The following is a 26,685-nucleotide window of genomic DNA, read 5'->3' as shown; positions in this document are numbered from 1 at the left end:
GCTTACTAATATAGTGATAATTTTTTGGACCCCCAAATTTTGGTAGTCAATGTTTTTGCACTTTCAACATGTCAAGTTGATACTTTTGTTAACAATAATTTTACAATGATATATTCATACCACACTATTTCCGTGGTCAATATTTTGTTATTCATTTCTCTGGAATTCAATGAAACTCCAATCTTACCTTATCTTGGCAAAACATCTGTCCCGTTGCATGGAATGTTCAGAACCTTAATGTAGACAAATACAACAACTAACATATTTAAAAATCTAGATACCATTTGTCCCTTCATATTTATCTGTGGTTACTGAATGCATATGAACCCCTTCTTTCCTCTCAAATATAAGTGATGCTTCAAGGAAAGTAATATAGTTTCTACAATATATTAATTCATTGTGTGTTTTTCAGGAATCTCAATGAATATGAGAACACTTCCATTTCTTATCATGGCAAAGAACAAATTATCTCCTATGTTGTGTTATAACATATCTTTATTCATCTTTGTATACATTTCCTCTAATTGAATCATTCTGTATCCTATGCCACATTTATGGAACAATCCTGATGTGGCCATTACATTAATCTATGATATCAACCTTGGTTTTAGAATGCTATGTAAATGCATTTTCTAGTATTTGTATTGACAGTTTAACAAAATGTTTTCAATATTGATTTGGTCAATGCAATTAATATTCTATTGCTAGTGGTAGCCTGCCATGATATTTACATTATACAATGCTGTATTACTCCTTTTCTCTAAAACCACAGCAATAGAAAAATGTGCAGTAACTAAGGGCCTGATTTAGAGATTGTGGATGGGGTCACTATGTTACAACTGTGATGGCTAACCCGTCCGCCATAATATAATTCTATTATATCCTATAGATATCATAATACGGCGGACAGGGTATCCATCACGTTTGTGGGGGAATAACCTTCCCGCCAAACTCTATATCAGGCCCTCAGTTACCATACATTTCTACTCATTCCAGACGTCTCTGAGAACTAAGTTAAAAATGCTCTGAAGCTGAAAATCAGAACTGCATCCACATTTTGAGATAATCTTTGATATGAGTAACTCCAGGAAACCCTATTGTTACAGATTCCCTGGAACCATTTGCATAGATGAAAATGTCAGCATGCAGAAATATCATGCCTATGTGCATTTGTACTTGCTAACATTTTTCCCTGTGGAAAAAAAGCCCTTCTCTAAACCCCTTAACAGATTTACTCCTGCTTTCTAAGGTTTTCAGAGTAAACAACTATGTGCATATGGGTGGTCAATACCCATAAATCTTTTTGAGTATCCACCATCTTTCACAAGTGGATTAATTCATGTTAATTAAAAACCCATCCCTGAAATAAGATCATCCCAAATGCAACTATCTGCCATGCAATATGTTAATTCACATTGGACACAGCTCTGCCCAATGCTAACTGGCCTTTTGATGCTGCACCTGGGATTACCGGGTGTGCAAATCCCATCCCCATTTACCTGGTTCTGGAAACACAAGGCATAGTTAGACAGAGTGCAGATCTGCACTCAAGTAAAATTGTATGGACAGAGGTAGAGGCTGGCCACTGCCAACACCCTTATTCATGTTTTAAATTGTTTATCATTTACAATATATTGTTTTAAACTGTGTGAGAAAGTAGATATTAATTAGGATGGATGCTAGTCTACCACAAGTTATAATGTCACTTTCCTTGTTAGGGCCAGTAAAAGTTTCAGTAATTGAAACCTAGGTCCATCCCCTGCTAGCTATGGCACAGATCAGATAGGCTTAACTTCAGAAAGTGAATGAAGCATTTTGAAGTACCAAAACAGTGGAGGGAGGGTCAGACAATGATCTCTTTGTACTGCACAGCCCTGCAGAGACATCTTCCTGCCTCAACCAATACCCTCCAGGGCCAGCTTGCAGCATTCTTCACTCACTGACATTTGCCACGCGCTTTATGCAACTTGTAAATGACAGCAGAACAGGGCCTTTATTGACAGAATGACATGAGGAATAGGACCTGAGATTCCCACATCTGCATGTTATGTCTCACTCTGAATTCTGTATAGAATAACTTCTGAAGTCCCACATTTGGACATCAGGTCCAGTGAAGCTTTCTATCTTCATACTTGGACTGTTTTCTGGAAACAGAAATCAGATTTCCTCAGTGGGCAAGGCTGCGGGCTGTTGATAAAGGGGGATGTGAAGTTGCCAGATGCCAGTCAGTGTCAGACCCGCTGAATTGGGTTTGCTGCTGCTGAGAAGGGAGTTGCAGCGAAGTCAGGCCCACTGGTCATGCCCCCTCAGCCAATCAGCTGGCAGGCTAATCCAGGTTCCACAATGGTTTTGCAAGCAAAAAGTTGCCAAAAAGTTTACAATTCCCATGTTTTTAGGTTCAGACAGGCAGACTACACTATAACACTAGGACAGGGTTCCATGACCTCAGGAACAGCACTTGGGGGGATCAGGGCTCACTCCAACTGAAGCCATCTGCAGGGTCCAATGCAGGTCTAATTGAAACTGGTTAGATAGACTCATCCAGGGAAGAGGACTTCTTGCAGCTTTAACCTTTAGGTTTCTCCTCACAGGTCTCACCAGCATGTGCATTCCTTCTTTGTCTTCAAAAGGTCCCGTACTGTCCTGAAGAGGGTGCCCTGGGTGCCACATTTATGCCGGGCACAAGCTGGTGGGTGGGGGGCCGACTCCTGGCCCTGCTATAACCAATGTATAAAAGTTCTCGGGTGTAAACCTTCCCCCTTTTGCAGTATTTCCTGTGTACCCTGGTGCTAACAATCCCAGAGTGCCCCTCTCTAACTAAAACTAAGATAGCAGTACCTTTCTTCCCTTGTGAACAGGTGCTGTGCTCACCTTAGATTTGTGGTCAGGGCACTGAGCAACCTCTGCTCTGTGGTCACTTAAAACAAGTTCTGAGGGCACCTGATCCTCCACTGGGGCTGGTGCTTGACTAGCTAGGGGGACAAAAGAAGGGGGCAAGCCCAGGTGTTATCTACATCTGCCTGTGGCAGGGTAGGTCTCTTTGAAGATAATTAGGGTTCTTGGGCATTGCCCATATGATCATCCTCCCCACACCCAAGACCTTTTCCAACCCTGGGGGCAAGGTCAGACCTCATTAAGGAGCTATTTGGCTCCTGGGTGATACTTGGAAGCTCATGAAAATGTGCTTCTTGGGGCTTTTGGAAGGCAAGTGGTGACTATTTAAAAGCATGCTTACATATATAGTGCAAATCTGACTTTGCCAATAAATAATGTTTGCAATAAATATTTTTATATGTCCAAAAATGACATTTTTAGATGGCTCCTGGTGGTGAATACATTCTTTAATTTTAATATTGAATCCCAATGTTTTCTATGGTACAGCTCACTCTGCTACAGTGACATATCTTTTGGGGCATTATCACTTTAAGAATATATTTCATATTAAAGTGTTACATGTCCTACTTTTCAAAAACATGCACACTGACTTACTGGGCATTAGGGTCTGCCTAAGGGTGAATTACTAATATTTAAAAGGAGAGTTTAGCCCTATCCAAAGGGGTTATATTCATTGGTGCATTTGCAGTTTAAACCTCCACTGTCTGGTTACTGGAGGCAGGCCTGCAGTCACTTTTTTCAGTGTCACTTTAGTGTTAGCACCACATGTGCTGCAGGCTACTAGTGTCATTTAAATTTCAGGCCCTGGATACACTTTGTACTATATACTAGGGACTTATGGGTAAGTCCAATATCTGTCCAACAAAATTTGCGTGACCATGGAAAAAATAGGTATTTTCCTACACAGTTTTATGTATATCAAAAAAAATAACATTTAGAACTTTCTAATTAAAAAAAACAGTGAAAATGTAATTATTTAAAATACATTTTCACTTGAAATATTCTTTAATTTACTGTATTTTACATGTTTCCCTATATGTTAGTGTTTATTTCGTGCCTCAACTAATTTCTTTAGTAGTGTACTGAAATATCAGTGGCTGGCCATGTAGAGTGTTTGAATTACTCCAAGGCTGCGCTCAAGTACTTTTGAGCCTGTTTTGTAATTAGTATTACTGCAGTAGAGTTAAATGTATATTTTGTGAATTGCAGTTTTCTTACTGGTATGCATGTTTTGTTTTAGCATGTCACTCCCTACACCCCTCCTAAAATGTCTCCTAACTCCACACATTTAGTAGTAATTACTCCCATCTCCTTACCACTGCCACTTGTCACTCCCACATTTACTACTACACCAGGGTGGAGATCTTCATACAGAAAAAATAGGAGAAACAGAGATTTCCAGCTGGTGGAATGTAAATAGCATTTTGGCTACATAAAGTAGTGTTACTTAAGCTCTATCTTGCTCAACTGTATTGTCATAAAAGAACTTTGGTGCAAAACTGCACTAACGCAGTTTTGTACCAAAACGTTTAGCCCCGGCTTGCATCATTTCTGTGCACCAGCCAGGCACCATATTTATGGAATGGTGCATGCCGGTGCAAAGGGTAGGCTAGGGGGAAAACACTGACGTTGGTCGGGTGGGGCTGGCAGTATGGAAGATGGGGGGTTTGCACCAAAAAATGGTGTTAGGCAGATTAGAGTAAAATAAAGGACTCTAACCTGCCTAGAGTCATTTTCTGATGCAAAACCATTCATACCACATGACTCCTGTCTTAGAAAAGACAGGAGTCATGCCCACCACCCCAACGGCCATGTCCAGGGGACCAAGGTCCCCTAGACATGGCCATTGCACCCGGTGCCATGTATGGGGGCCCATTTCAGGACCCCCTATGGCACTTTAAAAATTAAATAAAATACTTACATGCACTTACCTGGGAGGGGGTCCCCCATCCTCCACTGTCCCTCTGGTGTGGGTGGGGGTGTACCTGGCGCCTGTGGAGGGCACCTGTGGGCTTATTCCATGGTGTTCCACCATGGAAATAGGCTCACAGGTCCCCTAACGCCTGCCCTGACCCAGGCTTTAAAAAATGGGGCAAAGCAAGCTTTGCCCCATTTTTTGACCCCTCCTCCCTGCCGTGCACCATTTTTGCACAAGAGTATAAATATGGCGTTAAGGCCATAGAGTCATTTTTTGCACGGGAACGCCTACCTTGCATCTCATTAAGGCAAGGTAGGTTTCCACGTCCAAAAAATGACTTTAACTCCATAAATTTAGCGCTAGACAAGTCTACCGCCAAAGTATAAATATGGAGTTAGTTTTGCACCGAATTAGAGTAAAAAAAAATTACGCTAATTCATTGCAAACAGAGTATAAATATGCCCCTTTGTGTATACAATATAAGGAACGTGAAAACCCATTTATGCTAAGTCTTCTAATGAGGTTGGTAAACACCCACAAAGTTAAATTCCAGAAAGCACACAATCAGCCCAAAGGGGAATATCAGTTTACAATATTCAGACTACTGTAGGTAATTGTCTTATTGGAATTTACATAAATGCACTTCTATATAAGTGTAATATGTGATGGAAGGTTTTACAGTTTGGAATTCTTTCATAATAAGAAGACCTGTGTGAAACCTAATATTTTGTTTTTAATATGTTTGCCTAACAAAAAGTGACCTTTATCGTTTAGAAAATTTAGCATGTGATTTGAGACATGACAGCTTCCACTACCTTCTTCAGATGTTAGTATAATTTGAAACACTTTTATTTTGCATATCTTTCTCATTGCGTTTGACTACAAAACACAAACTCAGTTGCAAAGAAGAGCAAGATGTATAGTGGCAATATTCTTAACCTGTAGAAGAAATCAACTCCTGATATATTTTCAACTCCTAATGTATTTTCATGTTATTCAGTCCCAAGACCGGCCTTGTCAGACAGCTGAGACTGACTGCTTATTTTCCCAGGCTCTCGGGATTCTTGATCTTTCAAGTCTGTATCATCTTGTTAGTTACATATTAGACAATGGATTATCTCCATGTTACATTTAATTGTTGATGGGTGGTCAATTGGATCTCCATCACCAGTTTTGATAAATGTACTTTACTAGCAAATATCATTACGTTTTATTGTACCAATACCCAAAGGGCACTTAGGCCATGGTGTGTTGCGCAATAGTTTTTTACAAAGACTCCAAATAAAATTGAGTAACACATTGTTTTATTGTGGGATTTATATATGAAGTCCTCACTGTGAGGCAGGGTACTAACATTCTAACAAGGGACAGAGGATTGCAAAAAATAAACCATAATGATTTTGTGGAGACGGAAGGAATGCATGGAAAGTGATGGGATGAGCTTGCTTCAGTGGTAAAAAAATATAGATGTTTTTTCAGGTCTTTCCTGGACACTGGGATGACTGCTTATAATCTACTATCCGGAGGTAAAGAGACCCAGAGTTTAGAGACTACCTGGTTCATAGTTTTGCATTTGTTTTCATAGCACTGGATGGTTTTCTTTTTGGTCATATTTGCTTGGGGATAGATGGGTTGATCTACGTTCAGTGCTTTGTAAATTATGTGTAGTATTCTGATGACTATTTCTCCCCAAGTGGTAGGCAGTGTAGTGTAACCAAAATTGTTCTGATGTAGTCAAATGCTTTGTCTCTTCTACTAGTCTTCCTGCCTTGTGCATTACACCATGCAGTAGATGATCCAACATCTTCAGGAGGCCAGGCACCGCTGCATTACCTATCCTGGCATGAGCTACACAAATGTATGTAGTCTTCCATACCTGATGAAACACTTATACAGCTTGTCTTTCTAAGTTCTAAATCCCCGCATTTGCAAACAAGGACCATTTTTTAAACTTTATAATTCACTAATGGAGCCACTTTTATTTTGGTGCCCTGGCCAATTTTCTGTAACAGTCCGACCCTGGTACATTTTTATATACTCTAAAATGCCTTTTTCATTAGGCCACTTAATGTTTATCCATAACTAGTCACGTCCCATAATGTCCTATTGCTTTCACCCTTTTCAGGACAAATTTGAGCATGATCATGTGAAAACGGCTTTTTTAACGTTATTCATCATTAAAGGCTGATTCTATGACAAAATGTTTATGACAACAGTAAGAGCAACGGCAAAACATCGTATTTTGAACGGCACAGATCATTTTTCCTAAAGAATTGTCATATATTCAGCTCGCAAGTGCATATCTATGAACATTTTTAAATATTAAACATTTTTTTATTTTACTGTTACCAGGTTGATGGACGTTGTATTGGCAGAAACCAAGCAAAAAGCAGAACAGCTAAAAATAAAAGTACATAAAGGAAGTCTGAATTCTAGCTAGTGCATGCATGCGAACACTGTAGCACATGATTGATTGAAGTCAACAGTTCGCCTTCAGTGCAAATTACTGTTATTTTCCTCTGTTGTCAGTGTTTGTTGTTTCCTGCCAGAACAGCACGATTTTCAGACAGAAAGCACTGTCTTGCTGCTGCCTGTCATCGGTGGATCATCCTTTTTATTATGTTCAGACTTTGCTCTCTATCCCACCCTTAACACAACCTTCATTTTAAAACCGGGTTTGACATTGAGCATGCATTGGATTCAGTCATCTTTTTAATAGATGTGTGTTTTTTATTGATATTCATTATGATCACATAGAACATTCACTGTAATATTCCAACCTTCTAATTTCGGATGATGAAATTCCAAGTATAGAGTGACCGTTTGCATTTCTTGTTTTTCTAATGTTGTTGAACATGGAAAATATGTGCCACTTACAATTCCGGTGAGCACAACTATGCGTATTAGAATGGTAGACTACAAAAACAAATTGTTATCGGATTCCCCATAAAAATCATTCGTATTAAAAATCATTTATAAACAATGAGTTAATGCAATAAACCCTTAACAATTAAAATCTACAGAAAACATACAGCCTAACACCACTTATGAAAATAACCTCTCTTCTATTTTTGGGATATTTAACACCAATGAATTCATCAGACTGTTTTTACAACACTCAATAACCTTTTCTTCGAATTACTTGCACCATAATTAAAGACCGTCGTTGGCATTCTCTAGTGGAATAATAACACTGAGGTGCACTTGGCTATAAATGGGATTTTCACAAAAATTGAATTCTACACAAGTTATTCTTAACTCTTTTTCAAACAAACTGTTCCAACATATTTACGACGAAGATTCATGTACACAGACTATACAAAAAGGCAAGAGTTCCTGCATACAGTCAGTGGTGAATCCCCCCTTCCATTAGAAGAAGCATTTAAAATGAACGCACATAATTTGAATTCAGTACAAAGCTAGATGGAATAGGATGCACTAGACCTGGTGCATTATATATTGGTATTATAGTTAAGTTATATACATGATTAGACACGCATCGAAAATGTTGCAAACACAATGACCATCATAGTGAAAAAAAAGCATGCAAAACAAAGAAGGAAGACATTTCTGATTGAACCACCCTGATGAAGGACTATAACATCAATTGTTAATTGTATGGTCATAATGGATTTGAAACTTCTCCATTAATTTTAACATAGAATCTCACACACACTGTATAGATGTTAAGATTGATAATCCTGGTACTGGGTCTATTACTAGAGTTTATAATTCTTGGCTAGTTTTCCTTGTGCCCTTCTTTGTTGTAAATAAGCATGGATCAAACGTTCCCCTTTCACTGAAGAAAATAGGTGACATTTCATTAGTTGGGCACTTCTTGTCTGTAAAACCGCACTAAGAGCAGACCTCAAGTGTCTGCGCTTAGTCCAGTTTATTTAATATTGATATGCAACTTCTGATTTCTTTGATTAAAGCGCACAACATCTCAGTGATCAACTATGCAGATGATACGCAGTAGAATATATTCTGTAGTGAAAATCAGTAAGATGCGATAACTTCCTTCCAGGAGTGTATAACTGATGTTGTAAAATGGATGAACATAAACTCCCTTAAAATGAATGGAGATAATACAGAATTTATTTATTGCTCAACCAATAAAATTCAGCTGCCACTTCCTCAAAAGCACTATCCCCTTCCGATGGAAGCAGAGATGTGCCCTTTGCAAAGGTGCGTAACCTGGGTATCATTTTTTATGCCCAGCTTGCTTTACTTCCCAGCCTCAGGAAATTTTTTCCAGTACTGCCACTGGATGCCAAATCTCTAATTACACATGGCGTGGAACTCAGCAGGCTTGACTATGGTAATGCCATCCCTCTTGGAGTTCCTGATTTTCTAATGAAGAGACTTCAAATAGTCATCTGCTGCAAAATTAACACTGAATCTTCCTAGAAGATATTCTGCCTCTCATGCTCTTAGGGAACTTTATTGGCTTCTGGTGAAACGGAGGATCCATTTCAAGTCTATGTGCATTGTGTTTAGACCTCGGCAAGGGACAAGTCCTGTTCTGTGGCAATGCAGACTAAAACGGTATGTTCCTAAGAGAACCTGTGATTTGCCACAGCCAATCTGGCACAGATATCCAGGATCCACAAGGCCCCACAAGGAGGCTGAGCCTTCTCTATTGCTACTGGTCGATTATAGAACAAGCCTCCTGCCGCTCTAAGGATGCACGCAGATTTGCTTAAAATTAGAAAGGCCTTGAAAACTTGGCTTTTCCCAAAATACTGAATTTTGGTTGCTTTATTGGTAATTTTCTCGTACTAAAATGGCTTTGTGTACCAGGATACCAGAATTGGTCACAGTGCGCTTTGCACATGCTATATAATAATAATTTCTCAATAGGGTTAGGGTGCTCTTCTAGTGTTTTTCCATAAACTATTTGTAATGCTTCTAATTTATCAGACCTCATTGAACATAAAGGCATAATATTACTTGTTTGCCGGTCTGACTTTAAATCTCCCTACAGGATGGATTGATCACTGATGTAATTCTGGCCTGACATGCATATTAATTCATGTCAAGCTTTTTCTATATGATTTTTCAGAAGAATTTTTAGGGGAAAGTTTTTACTATTGCCATTTGGCATATTTGGCATATCTAGGATGGCATCCTCTACATCTTGTTTTGAATACTTCCTAAGCCCTAGTAGAAATGCATTCCTTGATTGTAGTACACTTTCTATCTGAGATTGGCATTTTGTTTGTCTCAATTGCAGCTACAGTACCCCTTCTTTGGTAACACTTTCCTCAGTTGCTGAAATTGTGCCAATTATTAGCTTCTGCATTATAGGAAAGAAATCAGTTGTAATCCTAATTCTTAATGTCCATTTTTTTTCAGACTGTTATCTATTTTGTTAAACTTTTCAAGCCAAGGTCAAATTACAGTATATTTTTGGATGCACCTTATTTTTTCAACATGATACTCATCTTTAGTTCCTTTAAATTGTTCTCAACCTCTTTCTCGTCATTTGCAACTTTAGCACCATGTGTATCATCAAAGGATATAAAGGATATCCCCCAGCCTAGTTGCTAGTATTTCTGATATCTTTTTGACCTGGGAGTTTTAAAACAGCCACAATTATCCCCCATGTAGGCTTTTAAGGCTTACATATCAGCCATTACTTTGGTACTCTTAATGTCTTTGTTGAAATATTTCAGGTGTTTTAGTCTTTGCCATTTTAGTTATTGGATAGACAGTTTTCTTCTCAATATTCTTAATATAATCTCAGATTCTTTTTGATATTTATCTTTTTTCATTCAACCAATTCCAATTCCAATTCCAATAAATCAATGAGCAATGAACAGTTTCAAATCTATTTGTGAGTCACAAAGCATTTCACATTTCCCTGACAGGCACACAATTCAGTTACTGATATCAGTTAACCACATGGATTGGATAATTAAATGGAACTATTTTGAAATGCAGGTCTTCAAAGAACACTTTCTTAGAATTATTATAAAAAGGCTCCACACAAAATCTAAGAATTGAAGTTATTTTTCCTAACTCTGGTATGTGTATGTTTGTGTTATTGTTGCAATCTATCTCATACTATGCCCATGCCACCTTCATTCTTATGACGGACTACCTCCTTCCTTCTGACAAGTGGTCTGAGTCATTAGTGCCAAAAAGCTAACAACCAAAGCCAACAACCTCCGACTGTCAGCAGTTGCTCATCCTTTGCTACAGCTACACACTCTGCCCCGTACCCTGCACCTGCTTCCCCTGCAGCTTGCCTCAGCACACTCACCATATTCTCCTACCCATCCCAGTCTCACAGTGACTCCCCTCTGTGAGATGGAGACACCAACATAGGGTGGTTGGCACCAGGTACTGCAAAGAAGAACAGAAACCGGGAATGGGTTGGTTGAAACAAAACAAGTTGCAGAGGACTTAAAACATATTTTTAGGATGTATAGTACTATAGAAACATATAGAGAGTGGAACACATTATTATTCTACTGGAGTCCTGATTATTTGGTTGTACGCTCAGCAGGCAAGATAGGCAGATGAACGTCAAGCGGAAGAGGTACCAGCACATCCAACAATTGACAATCCTCAGACCTCTGCAGGGTACACACCGAGCCTTGCAGGACAGTTGGAGTCGTGGTCAGAGTTGTGCAGGTGTGGGGGCAAATTAAAAAGTAACACGGTGAAATGAAGCAATAAAGAGGCAAAGAAACAGCAAGCTCCAACTGCCCGTCTGTGTCTAAGTTCTACTGCAGACTTTAGCAGTCCTTCTCTGACTGAGCTGTAATCCTCATTATAGTTTTAGCATGAAATGCATCCTCATGTCCAGAGAGGATACGAGGCACATTTCATGCTGAAATACAGTGCCAAATGACAGTTTTGTATTTTTCATACATTCGTGCAACTTCACGTAAAGTTGCCAGAATTTCACCAACTTACCCAAAAGCAAATATGGAGATTTTGCACACTCCCTAATTGTCATTAGGATCCACTAATATTGGAGAAAACACCATATCATATATTGCAATTGTTTCTGGAAACTTCACATATATTTAAGGGAATTCATTTTAAAATCTCTATTCTTAAATCTCACTTCACCAATTTCCATTATTATGTCCTATAATATAAGACAAACTATCAGTTCTATTCTTCATCATAAGCCCAGTGGCAAAAAACTGAAATAAGCATTGTTTCATTTGTGTTCAAATGTTTCAATATCAGTGGTACAGAGAATCCTACTACCATCCAACCATGTTCTAGTCACATCTGTGGAAACACCCAACTTGTAATGTGGGCCTTAATAGAGCAAGGTAGAAGGTATGCAAGACTGAATAACTCTCGTCATTTTTAGTTGCTGTTTCTAAGTAAGCAACTTGATTTGGCTTGTAGCTAGTCCCCAGGGTCATTCAATTGTTCAAGGAACAAATATGATGTCTTAGCTCCAATCAACAGTATGGTGGATACACGTACCTTTGAGACACATTTAAGCATCTCATTTAGGCTGATACTGAACTTTCTCTAACTGTATTCAGTGTGATTTCTGTGGCATTGCCTTTCCAATTAATTTGCTTTCAATATAATTTATTTATTAGTTATATTGTTGTTTTGGCTAGCTTTTGCAAATACATGCCACAAATATTTTCTATGAGGAATACTTTGCAGCTCATGCCAATCTTCTAACGATGAGTAAGAGCATCTTCAAATAAACTATTTTACTTTTGCAGTTCAAATTGTTTAGGCCTTGTGGTAGCATAGTCAATCCCAGTGATAGAATGTAAGAGAACAAGTAAACAAGGAGATACATTGATTTACCCTGTATCATAGAATGTTGGTCAAGTCCAAAAATAAGATTAGGGTAATGTCTGGCTCAAAAATCAAACTGATGAACACTAATGTGCATCACCTAGCATATCAAGCACTCATTTTGATTGTTTATTTTGAGACAATCTACTAAATATTTGTTTATATTCTTTTTTACAGATTACAACAGTTTCAGCAATGCATTTTGACTGTATCTTTAAAAGGGAGGAAGAAGCATGTCGAGAAAAAATATTGATGGAAACTGCTTCCTTGAATGGTTCATTTGAAGGTATGCTTCTGTATAGAGTGACTGCTTTTACTTACCTAGACAAAACAGTACTATGATGTTTCAATGTTTCAAGGAACATGTACAACCACATCATCTGCTGAAGTGACATTTCATCACTTCATCAAGCAAAAATGTAGTGAACTGCAGATAAAATAGGGGAGACAAAAGATCTAAAAATCACAAAATCACAAAATGCATGATTTGTATAAACTAGGGAATATAACCTTCCAGAGCTGAGTAGAGTTACGTAGAAAGCACCTACATCACATTTACCAAAAATTTTCAATTTTCTTGGACAAATGCAAACAATCTGTGTTGACAGTGTTAAGCATTCACATTTACAGTTCTTTACACATTCTTAGCAGCACTAAATGGTTCCAGCATAATAAAGCAAGCAACAGTTTACAAAGCAGTTAAATAAATTAATGAATAAATAGCACATCATTTAGAAAATGGCAGTAACTGAAAGACCTTCGTTTGCTACAAGAATTGCTCAATCCAGAGGAGAATTCAATATTGAATGTAATCCAGATGAGGTGACATGGTGAATATACTTGAGGCAATGAAATAGCCTCATGATTTACCACTTACTCAGGAAATTGCCTTATTATCCACTCCACTCTAAATCAGGACCTTTGTCATGGAGAACTTTGTTCCAATAGTAGAGAGGTCTTTGGTGACTCTTAGGTTGATCAAAGCTGCTCAATGTCACTACAGTGAGAAAAATCAATGGAATTCCATGTTTAAGATTTAATTTGTGATTAGCCAATGCCACTTGTAAAATGCAATGTGTTGGAGGCTGGTTATTAGTAGAGGTAAGTACATACCTACCACTAGAAATAATGCTACAAAAACAATGTTAGATCCAGTCAAGGTCTCAAAACATTAGCCTCTGGTTCAATCCCTGGTAGCTTGGAAAACGAGCAGGCAGGCTTAACTTAGGAGACAGGTATGTAAAGCATTTCAATACACGAATACAGTAAATAAATAAGATACAACACACAATAAAAATCCCGCACCAGTTTATAAAAATAGGAAATATTTTCATCTTTACAATGAAAACAAAATGACGAAAATCCAATATAGCGAGGTGGAGTTCAGAATTTTAAAGTATGAAATGTCTGGAACTTCTTTCTGAAATTCCTCTTCAGGGTTCAAAGTGTCCAAAACATAAATCCAAGGGGTTTAGAACGTCTGAGATATTCCTTGGAAGTTTAGGACTACAGTTCCCAAAATGCACCTGGTCAAATCCTTAAAAGTCCACTGGATACACTCCAGGCTGGGGACTTTTGTGATAATAGGTGGAGGCAAGCTCTGCTAATATGTTGCTTTCAGGGAGTCCCCTCCAGAGTCCTTTTTGAAGCAAGGCAAAGTCCTTGGGGCTGTTGTTCTAGTGTGCAACAGGAGCCGCACTTCAGTATGCAGCCCTTGGGGTTGCAGACCAGAGTTCCAGCAGGGCAGTCCTTATTCTTCTTGTGAATTCAGGCAGCAGATCTGAGTTGCAATGCAGCTCAGCCATAATTATTCAATCATCTTGGGGGACAAATAGGTGGGGCACCCTTGTCCAGTGAGCTGCAGAGTGCCACCCAAAAGCATGACCGTTCCTCCAAAGTGTGACATTTCCTTGTCCCATAAAGCACTGCACTTCTAAAATCCAAGAGGGACAATTTTCCTTCAGAGGAGCAAGACCTGGTTAAAACAATCTACTGGTGTGTCTCATCTCCATTAATACTTCCCCTCCAGACCATCTGCAAATTCCTTTCTTAGGCCAGCTATCCATCTGTGGGGTACAGGGCGAGAGGGCAGGCCTGGCTGGCATTCCTTTCTGTCCTGCTTCCTTTGAAGCCCAGGTTGATTTACCCAGCCCCTTTCCTGGCCTGGCCTCTGCAGCTGCAGACCTCCCCCATCATATGATCTCCACTCAGTGCAGGCCACCGATCAGCTCATCAAAGCAGCTTGGCTAAACCTGTTAAGGGTGACCAATCAGGAGAGGCCACTAGAAGGCTAGATTTTGGCTTACAGAAGAAAAAGCCCTATAACTTACTTTCTGTATTAATTATTATAAATGCAACAGTGGCATATTGTTGGATTTATCATTACCAATCTTTTGAGTCATTTCATGACACATTTAGCTCCTTCCTTTCAATACTTATCCTTATATGAAATATTCCCATGTTATCCTATGAAGCTAAGTATCTACAATGAGTAAAAATGAAAGGGGCAATGTTTTCCCTCGCCAGGGCATATAAAACATCTTTTATAATGTCTCTACTTGTAGTTACATCGAACCCCACCCCTAGGGCCCCTATGGGAGACCTTATGGGTGACATCTTTAAAAATAAGGTAGATTGTCACTGTGGAACTACCTTTAAATCCAAAGTCTAACTTCCACACATTTTACTTTTTCAAGACAGTCTGCAGGGCAGGGCTGCCTTTAAAAATGACAGGAGACTACATAGCAGTGAACACTCCAGTGCAGGAAATCTACTGGGCCTCTAACCCTCACTGCCTTATTATATATGGTAGTTTGAATCCCCCTTGCCCTATTACATACTAGGGAATTACAGGAGTCTGTCATTGCCATTTGTAATTGTACGACATTACCATTTACCTTTTTATCAGAGCACTGACTCTGGGCCTGGTTAGCAGAGCCCAGGGCACAATCAAGGTCAGTTACCACCAGTACCAGTCAGAAAAAATAGGGGGGTGAACATACTAAAAGGATGATTTGGCCACACCACATGACCATTATATATATCCTAATGATGGCATAACTCAATGCAATGCTATAGCTCTTCTGTACAAGTAGGCATCACAGAGTTTTTTCAGAGCTAGAATACATTTTGTGTGTCCCTAAGACTTGTGTCCCTACACTTCATTGCCTTAAATGTTCTCCTGGCATTGCTGCAAAGAGATTTCTCAAATGCTTAGCTCTTCACTAAAAGTAATACCCATAAGAGAGAAAGTCTAGGGCAGGTTTTCTGAGTATCCACATTGAAACCATTGAAAACATTAGAGCATTCTAATAGCCTGTGTTGCAGAAGGTGTAAACATGTCTGCCTATTATTTTAAAATATCTCAAGATATCAGGAAATAACTTAAAATACAAAATATTCCTGCACTCTAGCCTTAAATGTATTAGAGAATGTTTCTGTGACAATGCCTGTAAGACAACTTAAGATTCCGCAGTGTGGTCTCACTAGGGATTTGAACACAAAGACACCGTAGCTCCTACTAACATCAATATTTTTGGTACTCAGCTACAGTCACTTTAATTCTCATATTATATATTGTGTTCAAAGGACATTTTTGACTATAATATAGCCAGGTTTAAACCCTTAAATAAGATATGCTTTTAGACATACTTCTCTTTTTCCTGGCTTTACTTTAGCAGTGTATTAGGTCCAATACATAACATGTGCACAGAGTGAGCTTTGGGTCAGCTCCTTGCTTATCACTGAATAACTTTGTTGTTTATCTAACTTTACTGTCTGAGTCAATGACTTTCCTCGCAATTCTTGCATTTCCCCACAAAGGAGCATTTCAATGTCAAATTGTTTTGATTGGTTGATGTATTCGTCCACTGCTGATGCCAACTTTGAATGATAGTGTGCACGAGGGAATAATTTGTCCCCCTCTCTCATGCTATCTACTGCAATCCCCTTTTCCACTCCTCACCCAGAGCCCTCTTTCCTTCCCATCCCATTGGTACTTTATTGCTGCATGCCACACTTTTGTCAAGCAGCCATTTTAAAAAGATTTTTTTTACCATTCCAAGATGGACGCCCACACATGCACACGCATATGCAGCTGGAATCTTCAAATGTTTTTTGTTGCATTGTAACAAATCCTATTCAAAGTTGTTCGCAACAAATACATCTACACCAGCCATCATTGAACAGAATTGTTAAAATAAAGTAAAATGAACACAAAGATGGCCGCCCTGGAGGCACATGTATCTGTGGCAACCACCTTTAAAAGCATTTTGTAATATTTAACCAAATCCCACACATTTGTGACAGCCATCTAGGATAAAATAAGCAAATTTAAAGCAAATAGGTTTCAAAGCTGCAACCTATTTGATTTTTCAATACTTGTTTGATGTTTATAGATAGAAAAACCCACTAAAACATCCTGCCCATGGCATATTCATAAACAGTGACTCCTGATGAAGCAACATAGTCCATTATTATGAACCCAGTATTAAGTGGGCAGTCTTAAAAAAATGCCTTTTAACCCCGGGTTACTGTATGTTTTCTTCAAAGCTAAATGACAAATGCCCACAATAATTACCAAGCTATATATTTGTGATAACTGCTTATATCACATCTCCAAATATGTCTTAGAGATGTTGATGCCAGGTTTTTGCACAAGCTTAGGGAAATGTGTGCACATAGCCACTTAGTCAGACATGCTTTCCAAATGTATTTGTATATTTTTCAAAAATAGATATGCCCTGTGTTTGTAATGCAAGTCACAAATATGCTAGCATGTACATACCAAAGATATGGCCCTATATTTCAAGGATGTTACTCCTAATTGCTGTGACCTATCACAGCTTCTTTAAGATTTTGGATTCTGTTGTTTAGCAATCCAGCGAGAATTCTGCGTTAACCTTTTTCATGTCATGTTATTGAGGCTCTAGTGCAATCTAGTTTATCTTTCCATGTTTGCTTGCACTTGATTTAATTGTGAAGTTGAGGAAGACCTTCATTTGGAGTCAAGAATGCGGGACTGTTTGCTGTGACCTAATTAATATCCCTTGCTTCAGGCTTCGGCTCGTGAGTAAAGTTGTAGGCAGTGTTTTTTTAAGGCGTGTCACTGTTCCATAAGGAACTGATGAATGGCGCTAAATAGGCCAGATGCACCTAAAATGTCACTTACAATCCATTTAATAAAGCTTAGAGCGTACTCCGGTCTGGGAGTTAATTAAGTACGAAGGAATGTTTGGTTCCAGCACACAACACAATTTCCTGGAGGCCACTGAGCCCGAAATTTAATATTATCGATGAACATTCCAAATTTTAACCAGACATGATTAGTGTGACCTTAAAGAACTTGTTTGAGAGTTTGGTGCTCGATTAAAGAAAGAACATAATACATTTCACTCACACCTAGCTTATTATGTATTCATGGAATGCAGCATTTACAGACGAGGTAACAAGACTATTTGTTTATGGTTTTAAACACCTTTTATAATGCTTTGGTTCATGGCAGATGTTAGCACAGACCCCATCTAACATTTGGCGATCTTTTGTGTGTGATGAATGCTGGCTAACTTTGAATGCGGTGAGGATAGCACAGGTCTTGAATTTGGTAGAGTGTAAGGAAAGCAAGCACGTTCCATTAGAGAATTTAGGGAATCGCCCAAATGAGACATTCTTGAACAGGGCTAAATGGCGTATTCTACAGTACAATTGTGTGGAAAATAGCTAAAATGCAAAGGTTCTGTACTTAAATATTAGTATTTTTCAACACCTTTGGCGTATGCCAAACTTCCATCTCCACAGGAACATTAGGGCTCACCCTCCCGAGGAAAAACTTGGAGAAGACATGGCAAAAGTCCTTAAATAAAGGTGTAAACCTATATGTATTATGGGCAGATAAAACATCTGAGTAAAGAAAGTCTTTGTTCACATCAGTTTTTTGCATCAAACACTATGACTGAGAATCAGTAGAACCAACATTTGTACACACTCAATTGCTCAAACTGTGCAGCATCAGATACAAGACAGGTTACATATATCTTGCATGATCAGGCCCCTGACAGTAGTAATATAGAAAGGTTTTAGTATGGATGATGAAATGTCAAACAGAGCTGTATGGGGTCTCGAGTACTAAGGAAGCCAAGGAATCCAAATCAGCAATATGTCTCCTGGAGTTAGCATGTTATACACGTTAAATATCAGCTTTAACTATATTTACGATTTGCAGCCATTTTGTCTAAAATATAATATTGTCGGTATTTGAAATTCGGATATTACACAGTGTAATACTGAATTTTTATTTAGAATAATTAAGCTCAGTTCTTGCATGCAGGACTTGTCATTAGCATGCAAAAATGTACTTTGGCTAAAAGGACAGATGTTCATAATAAATACATGGCCGATCCACAAATCTCATCTTATCATTTTCATGAAGCACTCAACTTGTTCTACTCTTTCTACTGGCACATACGGACAGATCCTGAATTTTATTTACATTTATCATGATCATCAATATCTTGGATTTCCGTCAAGTGGACAGAATTTTAACCTCTATTGTGGCAAGAATAAGCAGAATTATGTCAAGCACAGTTACAATGAGGATGCATGACTGCCATTATGCAACAGAAAGCCATCAATATGCTAAGAATGACCCCAAAATGTCATTGATAGGCTAATATAATTCCTAGAAATACTAGAACATTGTCAAGAATGGCCTGAATGAGTCAAGAACGTTCCAATATTTTGCTATGGTTAGCCAGATTGTCAGGAATATCCATGATATGTCAACAATAAGTAGCTACAATGGCAGGGTTAGCCAGAATGTCACCACAAATGGCCACTAATTATCAAGTATGCGTCACTCTTATGTCAGCCATAGCCACAGTGATGTCAGGAATGCACATTATGGGGGTCATTCCAGCCTTGGCGGGTGGCGGGAGCCGCCCGCCAAGCGGGAACCGCCAGAAGACCGTACCGCGGTCAAAAGACCGCAGCGGTCATTCTGGGTTTCCCACTGGCCTGGCGGGCGACCGCCAAAAGGCCGCCCGCCAGCCCAGTGGGAAACACCCTTCCACGATGAAGCCGGCTCCGAATGGAGCCGGCGGAGTGGAAGGGGTGCGACGGGTGCAGTAGCACCCGTCGCGAATTTCAGTGTCTGCTAAGCAGACACTGAAATTCAAAGTGGGGCCCTCTTATGGGGGCCCCTGCAGTGCCCATGCCATTGGCATGGGCACTGCAGGGGCCCCCAGGGGCCCCACGACACCCCATACCGCCATCCTGTTCCTGGCGGCCGAAACCGCCAGGAACAGGATGGCGGTATGGGGGTCGGAATCCCCATGGCATGGAGGATTCCCATGGGCAGCGGAAAGTCGGCGGTACACCGCGACTTTCCGTTTCTGGCCGCGGCTGTACCGCCGCGGTCAGAATGCCCAAAGGAGCACCGCCAGCCTGTTGGCGGTGCTCCCGCGGACCCCGACCCTGGCGGTTTTTACCACCAGGGTCGGAATCACCCCCTATATGTCCATTAAGTTCTAATATTATACCAGAATATCATGAGAAATGCCTACACTGCATTAGGTGTGGGCTACTGTTATGGTTGGGATAATCAGAATGTCATGTGTAATGCTCTCATTATGTCAAGGATTACCCGAGAGTATGCCTGGGATAGCCAGAATGTTGCCAGAAATGTCCACTATACCTGAAGGATATGCAACAATTATTCAACGGACTGCCAGATTTTGTCTATTATGCCTACAATTATGCCATGAGTGGACAGAATGTCATCATCCCATATTTTGAGCTAGGTGCATCTTCTTTAGGTATGGACAGAGTTCACAGAGTTCCACTATACAGAACTCCACAAAGTGACCAAAAACCTCCACCACGCTACACAGAGTTCTGCAAATGGGCGGAATGCGTTAGGTTACGCCGTTTGCGCTGATTTTTAGTGCTAGATGTTTGTCCCGAGTTTAAAATCAGAGCAAAGAGCAGCATGTGCAGCGCAAGAGGGCGCTGCTTCTTTTCTGCCGCTCAAGTAGATTTTCTACTCAAGCGGCACCTTACTCTATGTGAATGGAAGGTTTCTCAACACGAGCAGTAGCAACCATTCGTGACCACCCATGTTGAGAAATCTCGTTGGAAGGTGGTCTGAGTAAGATTTTCCTTGCTCGCCAACTTAATGTTGGCGAGCACGAATGAGGGAAAAAACACCGCTATGCGGAGTTTTTCAGAACTCTGCACTCTAAGCTTCAGAATCTGAATTCACCCTTCACCATTTCCAGAACATAGAGATACATGTATACATTTAAATAAAGAATAGCCACAATGTCAGGTATGGTACATTTGGGGCACCACTGATCCAATGGGAGCCCCTTGTGCTTCAATCCTAAACCCAGAACAACCATGCAAATAGACACTCGCTTCCATGAACAGTCAAACATGAAGGAGACTTCAATTTCACACATGCATACAACTCATAAATAACGCCATCTCTTGTGACTTACCTTCCTGCTGCACTGCAGGTAGTCCTTCTCTGTATTATAGGCAGGGAGTAGCAGGAATAAAACAGCAATAGGAACATGCAGAAGTAGTCACAGATTTCAGATTCTTCCTGTCCCATCCAGTGTAGCTGAGAATTGCATTTGGCACCTGATAATATAGACAGCACTATGCATTCTAACCAGATTTGAATCAATGTCATCTTTACAGGATTGCTACAATTTGAGATGATTATAAGTAAAGTGGAATTGAGTGCAGATCCTGGTGCCTAGAATTAATATTTGCAGCTGGTATCTCAACACTTAAATCAGCGTATTTCCGAATTGGAAATAACACCAGATGCTTTTCCACATGGGGAGTTTCTATTCTTGGCATAGTTTCACTCCCATTTACCACCTGCTCTATGAAGGTGATAAATGGGGTAGATGGTTTTAGGGGACAGGCCAGGCATTGGGCTGGCTGGGTCAGTGTTGCATGCTTCCCATGCTGTAGGACAGGTCAGGGGATCATAGCACAAAGCCTTTATGTTCCTTTATGTTCCTTCACCTCACCTTGAAGACTCAGGAGCTGGGTCATCAGGCTAATTGTGATTGGGTAGAGCAGTGTCTCGACTTGGGAACCGCTTTGCCCAACTATTAATCGTGCCTAAGGGGTGAGTTAGAGAGCTAATTTCAATAAAATTCAAAGCAACTTGCTCAAAGTTTTAGTGCCAGAGTCTGACAACATTCTACACCTCACTTGATTTGATTGGAATGTTTTCAGGTCACTATAATTTTAAATGGCATGGGACAACCTATTTCGTCGGACATATGTGTTTCTCTCTATATGTCATTTGTACTTAATTTATTTACAACATGCTTTATTGTTAACTGGGACAGGTAGGCGTTTTGGTGTGCCGTGACACAGCTTACCTGAGGCTTTGGTATCAGGTATTTGCATTAAAGAACACACTTACTACAATCATTTGATGTAGTTGCCATTTTGAAGGAACAAACAATTGTAGTGTAGGAAGACTTGTTTGGTGTAATTTAACACAGCATGCTTCAGTCTTTGGATTAACATAAGAGAAAGATAGGAAATATAGCAGAGGTATTAAGCAGTTTATTAAAGAAATGCTCATTACTCCATGTGATGAGGGTACCCCAATTATGTGTGATATGATGTGGCCAATAACATAACTCTTTCTACACTCACCTTTGGACCTGAGGTATCTATTACACTAACATTTCTGTGCAGCTGACAGGTTTAGACACTTCACTGCAACCATCTGAAATCCAACTTGTTGTAAGGTCATAATCTGTCCCAAGTGAAACATACACCATCATTTTTTGGATTGCTATATACCTCAGAAGTGCATGTTAAGGTGCCATGTGAGGAGCAGCATACCAAGTGTGTGGCAGGCGGGGTGACCTTGTAGACATAAATTTGTAATTTTCAGAAGCTGGCTATGAGCAGCGTGAGTGATCAGTTTTAAAGGAGTTGAAGGTCTAATTGCACTGCTATCGCATTTTATACCTACCCTTATAGAATACAACGTTCATAATGGTGATGATTATACCTGAGACATAAGGTATGTTCTTTTTCTTCCTCCTACAAAGGTATCATTTGGAATGGTACTTGACATGACACTAAGCCCAATCCAAGTGACAAAGAGCATAGATTAGTTTAGAAGCAAGCAAAATGTGTAAAGGCTCTTACCTTAACACCTTCACAAGTTCATATGTGACATGTACATCACTTGTCATCTGTAACCAATAATTTGTCAATGCAACATGGCTACCTTTTATACATTCACCAAATTCATCATTGGAACCCATGTAAAATATACGTATTTCTTGCGTGCCTCATGCTGAATGAAAAAATATCTTCACTTGAAACAGAAATCCAACAATGGGTTATGCATGAATAATTAACAGAATAATAGATGGAAAATGTAGTCTTTCAGATAATATTTACCTGTATGACTTTTAAAAAAATTCCAGCTTTCCTTGAATTGGATTTGAGAAGCTCGAGAAGATGGTCCCAAATACTTGATAAGAAAAGAGAAGGCTGTGTTCAAGATTTTACATTTTTAATTTTCGGTGATTTCTAGTAATTCATGTAATTTGCTTCTAGTGTTTCTCTTACCTTATGTGATGTGAACATAGCTTCCTCAGTAGCCAGTAATAAAGAATTTGGGTGCTAGTTTATGACTTTCTTACCTAGTTATGAAGCAAAGTTGTTCATTTATGAATGGTCAACAGCTCTTGTACTTATCTTCTGACTTGGGAGTAGGACACAAATGATCACTGTTGCATGACCCATCATGGTTTAACATGACCACAAAGAACATCTTGCATCCAACATAGTCCATCTGCCTGTGAAGGCCTAATCAGCCGAGGAAGTTTACACTCATCCAAAGGTTATTGATGTATATAAACTTACCTTGTAATATGAATTCACAGCCTGATCGACTTATAATACCCTGTTGTCATTTTATACACATATTGTGTGGCCTTGGTTGGAAAAATATATATGTGTGATGGTGTATTAAGTACAAAGGATGCTCACAATTTATAAGTAGGATGAACCACAATGTAATATAAATAGGGGCATGCCGACTTTTGTGTAATCTTATAGGTCACATTGTGGTATATACATTTATTAGTGTTTCTCAATTGTGGTGCCCTCTTCTTCTAGGATGATATATACAAGTTTATAGTTATTAGTTTCTTCCTCTATAGTTCAAGAAATTTCTTGAAGGGGGTGTATTAGACCTTTTCATAAAGTAACTACTTAACTCATTACAATAGTTATTTCGGTTAACATATTGCTATAACCATAGAAAGATATTTATTCAAATTATGTAAAATCAACATTCATCAGAAATTACTACATCGACAACTATCAGATGCATCAATCAACAAGAAGATCACTAATGTTCACCACATTGCACAGAAATTGGCCAAAAGCATAACAAGTTATATAACTAGACATAATTTGCAAGTATAAAAAAGCAGGTTTGCTCTAGTAAAATTTCCAGTCCTCAAAAAAGGTACAATCATTTGAGTTGTGCAGACCCATATAAAGGGCAAAAGTATTTAAAGGGTTTTAGTGTTAAGATCGAGCTACAACCACAATGGCAAAAACTCAAAGAATCTGTAGAAGCCTAGCCCTTTGGAATTATCACCATCCAGAACTTTAATAGGCTTTGTACATAAACAAAAGGAATTGAAGCCAAATAGGTTTCAAGGCCCAAGGTCATTTACAGAATGATAAAGATCCTGAATACAATTTACAATAAAAAATGCCTCTTTTAAACATAAGTATTCTCGTCGCATTTTGTGTGTTTCTTTTCAATTAACCATGGAGTTGTGAGTAGGTGGAACTTCCTAATTCAGTAAAGTTGTCCATGATATATTCGACCCGCTGCATTTTAAAACAAGCATTCATCCCCAACAGCCCATCATAATAACATAATTTGGCTATGCTGTAGAATTAGCCTAATTGGAAGCCCACAGAAAGGTGAAAACTCTATAGCTTAATGAAGATAACCCAAACTAAATTCTTCACATAAGGAAAAATGGGGTGTACTTTGAGAGAAGTCCAAAAAGTCATCTGCAGAATCTGTTATCCTTCCATAAAGGTTAGCCCTCAGTAAAATCACAAACTCTGGTACCATGAGAAACAGAAAAATATACTCACCTCTGTAAATATCTAACATATATTTCATTAGTTTGCCAGCCTAGTTGTAATATTAAAAACAACTCCTTTGTAATTAAAAACCTGATCCTTTTTGAAAGCAGTAATTCTGTCCATCTAATTTAGTTATCAAAAATTATTCCAAGATAAGAGAAGACCTGAATTTTCTCTATGATGTGATTTTGAATGGGATACATTCCTGAGCCCGTGGTCTTAGGGCCAATATTCAGGACATAAGTCTTGAAATGGTTTATGTCTTACTCATTGTCATCCTCAAATGGTATGTAGCTCCTAATCAAGTTCTTGTACCCTGGATCATCAGTGTATAACAAAGCAGGAAGGGACTTTGGGGCTGATTCTGACTGTGGCGGGCGGTGGAGGCCGCCCGCCACAGTCCTGCCGACAAATGACCGCACCGCGGTCAAAAGACCGCGGCGGCCATTCTCACATTTCCGCTGGGCCGGCGGGCGCTCTCCAAAAGAGCGCCCGCCGGCCCAGCGGAAATGCCCCTGCAACGAGGATGCCGGCTCCGAATGGAGCCGGCGGAGTTGCAGGGGTGCGACGGGTGCAGCTGCACCCGTCGCGTATTTCAGTGTCTGCTTTGCAGACACTGAAATACTATGCGGGGCCCTCTTACGGGGGCCCCTGCAGTGCCCATGCCATTGGCATGGGCACTGCAGGGGCCCCCAGGGGCCCCGCGGCACCCCCTACCGCCATCCTGTTCCTGGCGGGAGACCCGCCAGGAACAGGATGGCGGTAGGGGGTGTCAGAATCCCCATGGCGGCGGAGCGCGCTCCGCCGCCATGGAGGATTCCCCCGAGCAGCGGAAAGTCGGCAGGAGACCGCCGACTTTCCGCTTCTGACCGCGGCTGAACCGCCGCGGTCAGAATGCTCGAGGGAGCACCGCCAGCCTGTTGGCGGTGCTCCCGTGGTCGGTGACCCTGGCGGTCACCGGCCGCCAGGGTCAGAATTACCCCCTTTATGCCTAATTGAGGGGTCTCCTCTTGGACTTCATGTAGGGGTCACCAGGGATGCAACTGCAACCCCTGGCATTCCCCTTGTGACCACTGGCACTGCCTTTATAACCCCAGGCCTCAGAGGTGGAAAAATCTGTTCCAGAAACACAGTTGCAGCTTGTCCTTATGGTCATTGGTTGGGGCTCTTTATTTTCTCTCAGTTATTTTTATACACTAATAGTGAATAATGTTTGATTGTTCACCATTAGTGTAATACAAATGGATTACAATTAGCTGGAATACAAACTTCCCTGGCAGCTGAGGTAAGTACAGAAAATGTTTTTAAATGTATGGTGTGTGCTTCCTTGTGTGTGTGTGTGTTTACGTGTGAGAGAGAGTATGTGTAAGTGTAGGTGTGTGTGTATGTCTAAGCAAATGTGTGAGACCCGGCATCCTAGGCGTTATTTCCCCTGACATTTTGCTTTCAGACCTCCTGTTTTTGCTGACTTTGCTTTTGATGGCTTTAAGATTCTGCACACTTTACCTCTGCTAACCAGTGCTAAAGTGGTTGTGCTCTTTCCCAAAAATATGAAAACATTGACATATACCAATTGGCATATTTATAGATCCCTAGTAATGTGCACTGTATGTGACCAGGGCCTGTAAAATTAAATGCTACTGGTGGGCCTGCAACACTTTTTGTGCCACCCACTTAAGTAGACTTTTAAAACATGTCTCAGGCCTGTCATTGCAGAGTCTGTGCGTGCAGTTCTGAACTGGCATTTTAGCCTACCAAAGTAAACCTTTAGTCAGGAATAACCCTTGCTTTTTAAACCATATGTCATCCCAGGGGTAAGCCCTGGACAGCCAAAGGGCAGAGTGCAGTGAATGTGAAAAGTAGGACATGTACTTTGGGGTTTTACATGTCCTGGTGGTAAAAACACTTAAATTTGC

General features: G+C 40.0%; 1 protein-coding gene across 4 annotated transcripts in view; it reads left to right on the top strand.

Annotated features, from left to right (window-relative positions):
* The window catches only part of ADCYAP1R1 (ADCYAP receptor type I), an 813,459-nt gene that overhangs the window by 370,060 nt on the left and 416,714 nt on the right, over positions 1 to 26,685 (top strand). For all 4 annotated transcript variants that reach the window (XM_069211038.1, XM_069211037.1, XM_069211036.1 and 1 more), the window contains exon 3: positions 12,782 to 12,890. In XM_069211038.1, coding sequence (XP_069067139.1) covers positions 12,782 to 12,890 — 109 coding nt within the window. The remainder of the gene's footprint in view (positions 1 to 12,781; positions 12,891 to 26,685) is intronic.

Source organism: Pleurodeles waltl, chromosome 10 (genome assembly GCF_031143425.1).
Source record: "Pleurodeles waltl isolate 20211129_DDA chromosome 10, aPleWal1.hap1.20221129, whole genome shotgun sequence".
Lineage (NCBI taxonomy): Eukaryota > Metazoa > Chordata > Amphibia > Caudata > Salamandridae > Pleurodeles > Pleurodeles waltl.
Note: the sequence above shows the minus strand (reverse complement) of the source record. Positions and strands in the feature narration are given on the sequence as shown.